The sequence below is a fragment of the Colobus angolensis genome, unplaced genomic scaffold (assembly GCF_000951035.1).
Source record: "Colobus angolensis palliatus isolate OR3802 unplaced genomic scaffold, Cang.pa_1.0 Scaffold84, whole genome shotgun sequence".
Classification (NCBI taxonomy): Eukaryota; Metazoa; Chordata; class Mammalia; order Primates; family Cercopithecidae; genus Colobus; species Colobus angolensis.
This window is the reverse complement of record NW_012122265.1, coordinates 679677-684793: the sequence shown is the minus strand read 5'-3', so window position 1 is coordinate 684793 and position 5117 is coordinate 679677. Positions and strand designations below refer to the sequence as shown.

The following is a 5117-nucleotide window of genomic DNA, read 5'->3' as shown; positions in this document are numbered from 1 at the left end:
GTGCTCAGTTTCAGGAACTTCAGCCCCCACAGCTGTCCAAGCCTGAAAGCAGCCACACCCCCGCTGTGTGTGGGGAGGGGCAGGTGACACCTTTTGTAAACATTTTGGTTTTTATTTACCAAGGATCTTGGTCCCAAATATTTCCATTGGCCCTCAGAAGGCTGTGGCCAAGGGTCAGCCAGGAGGCAGAGGGCAAGTTGGGGGGCATGTGGATGGGTCCTAGACAGGGGGGTGGGCAGGAATGCAGCAGGCTCACATGTGCCTGTAGCGGGGGGTTCCCAGGCCAACCTGGCAGGTTCCAAATGCCAGGTCCAGGAGTGCGATGCTGGGAGACCCGGCCTGCAGCTGTGGAGACGCTAGTCAGCCGAGGCAGGGCCAGACCCTGGCCACCAGGCTCTGCAAGCAAGCGGGCAGTCACATACACGCGAAGTGGGCAGAGGCTGGGCTGCAGCATTTATTACATGTGCTTTCGCGAAAATAAATAATTCTTCACACACATTTTTCAGCAGGACATGAAAAATGGGGCGGGAAGGGAAGCTGCAAAGTTCTTGGGGGTAAGGGGGCGGGGGAGGTGCTCAGGCAGCACAGGGGAAGGAAGATTAAGGCACAGGTGCGCGGGGCCTCAGCGGCCCAGGGGAGAGGTGTGGAAACCTCCCCACTCAGTGCAGCTGGTGAGTGGCTGGGGAGGGGCCCACGGTAAAGGCCCCTCTTGGCAGCTGTGACTCCTCCCATCTCCTCACTCGGCAGTGGTAAAGGAGGCATCTCAGGCACGATCCCTGGAGAGGGTTGGGGTCTCAGGCAGCCCCAGGGACCCGATCACAGGCCGGGCCGCGAGAGCAGGGGCGCTCAGCAAGGGGGCAGGCCCGATGGGTGCTGCGGGGGCGGGAGGTCGGGTGGGTCTGCGGGGGCGGGGCCGGCGGACGCGCGCATGCGCAGGGCTTCGGGCGGGAAGGCCACGTTGGTGCAGAAAAGGCCGAGCAGCAGCTGGCGCTGGCACTCCTCCCACTTGGCCAGCGCGTCTCCCAACGACAGGTTGTTGCGCATCCAGCGGGGCAGTGCCTCGCTGTAGGCGGCGCAGGACAGCGGCACGGAGGGCAACGACTGGACGCGGCGCAGCTCCACCTGCTCCGGCAGCCTGCGGGGCAGGGACGTGGCAGGGAGGGCTTCAGCTCCCGGCACTAGCACCGCGGGCCCCGGGTGGACACGCGGTCGGCGGCTCACCTGGAGGACAGGTGCCTGCCCAGCTTCCTCTTGGCACGCATCACCAGGTACTGGCAGATGCTGCCCGTCTGCTCCTTCATCCACCGGATGTCCTCGGGAACGTCGGGCAGCCACTCCAGCAAGCTGGGGACAGGGCAAGCAGCACGTTCAGGGGCTCGCATGCCCACCCGCCGGGCCCTGTCTGTGCCCTGACTCGGTACTGCCCACCCCACCCCACCTTCCCTGGTGACCATCACTCGCGGATGATCCCAAAGTCCGTCCCCAGAGCCCCTCTCCCGACCCCCCGGCCCCCACACCGGATGGTGAAGGACAGAGCGCTCTCCAGCGGCAGCGTGTAGGGCACCATCATTGCAGTGGCCAGACGCACGGGCAGCATGTTGGAGAGGGTGCTCAGCAGGTCCGTGGGCTCCATGCAGGCCTCCAGCAGGGCTGCGGGTAGGCGGGAGGTCAGCAGCCAGTGGAGGCAGAGGAGCCCAGGACCCCCTAGATTTCCCTCCCCGGCTCACCGTCCTCACTCTATCTTCCCCTCCTGCCTCCCCTCCTCCCCTCCAGTCCCCGAGGTGTGCACCCTCATTGAGTCGGACGGGCAGATGCTCCAGGATGTGATCTTCCCCGGGCAGCTGTGAGTGGTCCTCCGCTTGGGCACTCTCCATGGCCTCGTCCTGGTCCTCTGGGCCGTGGGGGCGGGCGGGGGGCAACGCCAGCAAGGGGTTGGGCCGGTTTAGGAGGCCTGGGGTGGGGGCCAGAAGGGATTCCCAGTTCATCAGACCCACAGGGTGCAGCAGAGCTGAGCCCACCCCGCCCTGTCCCGCCTGGGTCCACGCACCGTTCCGCTGCAGGAAGCGCAGGCCGTCCCGGTAGCCCTGCTTGCACATCTCTCGCAGCACCTGCGGTGAAGAGGGTTAAACGGAGTAGAGAGAGCCAGGGATGCGTGTTCTGCCCCTTGGAGTCCCTGGTGCCCCTGAGAACCACCTCCCTTCACCACCCGTAGCCCCCACCCCCAAAACCTATCCTAGACCCGTCTCTACTAAAAATACAAAAAATTAGCTGGGCATGGTGGCAGGTGCCTGTAGTCTCAGGTACTCGGGAGGCTGAGGCAGGAGAATGGCGTGAACCTGAGAGGCCGAGCTTGCAGTGAGCCGAGATCGCACGACTGCACTCCAGCCTGGATGACAATGCGAGACTCTGTCTCAAAAAAAAAAAAAAGTTTGAGGCCAGCCAGGCATGGTGGCAGGCACCTGTAATCCCAGCTACTTGGGAGGTTGAGGCAGGAGAATAGCTTGAACCCAGGAGACAGAAGTTGTAGTGAGCTGAGATCGCATTACTGCACTCCAGCCTTGGCAACAGAGCGAGACTCCATCTCAAAAAAAAAAAAAAAAAAAAAAAAAAAGAGAGAGAGAGGCTGGACGGGGAGCCTGGACAGAGGTTGGATGGGCCATCTGCCCCTAGAGAGGCTGCGCACTTTCCCCCAGCCCTCAGAAGAGGCTGTACAGACCCCACCCTACCCTGGGCACTCAGAAGTCAAAGGAGCAGTGTTCTCCCTTGGTGCTCAGTGAGGAGTGGCTGGGAAGGCCACAGTCCCCGGAGCAGAGCTCACCAGGGGCTCGGGTGGGAAGAGGGCCTTGGAGAGGCGGTAGAGGTTGCGAAGGTTGAACTGGATGCTGGTGTTGGTGACCCGCAGCTCGTGGATGTTGGTAGAGCTGTCCTGTGGACAGATGTCACTCTCGCCCGAGAAGGGGGACACCGTGATGGTGTTCTTAAGCTCATAAAGTGGCAGGTTGTCCGAAATGCCACCATCCACATAGCGCTTCCATGGGACACACAGACAGGACTGTACGTGAGGGCCTGCGGCTGCACTGGCCAGCTCCACCCCCCCACCGCCACCCCACCCGGCCACCAAGGGCCCCCATTCAGTGGCTATTTCATTTGGGCATTTTACCCACTGGGCATTGACTGTGGGCCAGCTTGGGCACTGAGCAGATGGCAGACGGGGGAGGGCAGGGACAGAGGAAGGGATGGCGGGGGGCGGGGCAGGAAGCGTGCGTCGCCATGGCTGCTTCTTGAGTAACACAGGGGAAGTGGGGTAACAGGCGGTGGCAGGGCAAGGGCCTGAAGGATGGCTCTCGGCGGTCTCCCCCTCGTCCGTCATCCCACGGCCCACCCCATGGAAGGTGCCCAGGGCTAGGGATACTCACCACCCCCTGGAGGGAGGGAGGGATGAGCCCGCAGTACACGGGGATGAAACCGCTGCAGACATTGGCCTTCAGGACAGGGACAGAGTGGGAGAGAGTGAGCAGGGTCCTTGAGGTTCACAGGGCGCCCGCCCCCAAGCGTGGTTCCACCAGGCCCCACCTGGATGAGCTCGTCCTTGGAGTTGAAGTGGGATATAATGATATTCTCGCCGTCCGACACGCGGGTCAGGGAGATGCCTAGGCGCCCACTGGCATGCTCATGGCTATCAGCAGGCAGAACCTTCAGCAGGAAACTGCGGATGATCTTTACCAGGTTGAAGGAGGGGTGCAGGGGGCCCAGGAACCGCTTCCGGGCCTCTTTAGATACCTCAATGAACTTGGCACCAGCCTCACCTGGGGCACAAGGCCAAGGTTAGGGGCCCGTGCTCCTGAGCTTTGCAACCCACCTTCCTTCATAGCCCCATGTCCAGGGTTCCATGGCATACAGACCCTGGAGGAGGCCTAGTGCATGTGGGGCCTGGCTCATAGTTGGGACTTTGGCCACCTTCCCTGAGATGGCAGACAGCTGAGGCTGACCAGCTGAGACCAGGACCTGCCCTCTGCCTGGTATTTCCCAACTGTCCGTCCCCATGAGTCACTGGGCCTGGTGTGGCATCTAGCCCAGGAGTGGGGACAAGGCAGAGACTCAACTCTGACCAGCCTTAGCCTTCACCCACTTGGCCAGATTCAGCAGTGGGGGGATGGGGCAGACCCATAAAGCCCAGCCCGGCCCGGCCCACAGGTCACAGTTCACAGGCCCGGGCGTGTTGGGCTGGAGTAGTCAGGACCCAGTTCCTAAGAAGGCACACCTGTGTCCCACTGCAGCCAAGAGGAAGCACCCCAAACACTCCTTTTGGGCCCAAGGGTGCTGGCCAGCTTGGGGCTAGTCCCTGGAAGTGGTCGGGAGCGTTGTGGGAAGAGCTGAGGTCCAAGCCCCTCCTCCAGTGCATCCCTCTTGTCAGGAGTGGGGCAGTGTGGAGCCAGGAGCTCCTCAGACAGCACCTGCTGCACTATGGGCTCCAGCTGTGCAAGGCCACCTTGCTGGGAGCAGGGCGGGGAAGCTATGGGAGAAGCGTCCTTGGCTCGGGCGGCAGGGACCTTGATGTGTCCTGAAGCCGGGGGGCCGACTGAGGCGCTTGTCTGAGGGCCTCCAACAACAGCTCTAGTTATTGGGACCTGGGGGGTTCACTTCTGTGGTCCAGCCCCCTCCCTCCCAGGACAAAGTTCAGAGGAAGAGGGCAGGGGTGAAACCCGGACAAGCTCCTGCTGAGCAGGGTGCCCGTCATTTCGGGTGTCCTCACAGGCTAGGAGCTGGGCAGCAGTTCCCAGGACTCCTGAAGTCGTGTGCTGTAAATGCTGCTCCTTCATGGCAGCCGAGGCCAGCCTAGCACCCAGAGACCCATCCACTCCTGACCACAGGCACCAGAGCCCAGAAGCACCCTCACCATGAAGTGTGCAAACGCGGTGGGCCTCAGCGGGGAGCCAGGCCACAGGGCACCGTGTGCAAGGAGAGGGCAGAAGAGCCCCTTCGCGTCCAGCCCTGACCTCAGCGGGGCTCCTCCTCCGGGCCCTTGGGAAGGACCAGGTCACGGTTCCCAGACGCCTCTCAGAGGCCACCCCCATGCCAGGCCCTCTGATAGTAGCCTGGAATTGCAGAGGCCCAGG

General features: G+C 62.6%; 1 protein-coding gene across 1 annotated transcript; it reads right to left on the bottom strand.

Annotated features, from left to right (window-relative positions):
* Window positions 1-431: 431 nt before the first annotated feature.
* Window positions 432-3816, bottom strand: PNPLA2 (patatin-like phospholipase domain containing 2; the record flags this gene model as incomplete). The annotated part of the gene is made up of 8 exons (XM_011930142.1): window positions 432-1135; window positions 1222-1344; window positions 1518-1650; window positions 1790-1951; window positions 2048-2108; window positions 2819-3028; window positions 3417-3482; window positions 3574-3816. Coding segments are annotated over 8 exons (1287 nt in total), but the record flags the coding sequence as incomplete, so codon positions are not given.
* Window positions 3817-5117: the final 1301 nt, after the last annotated feature.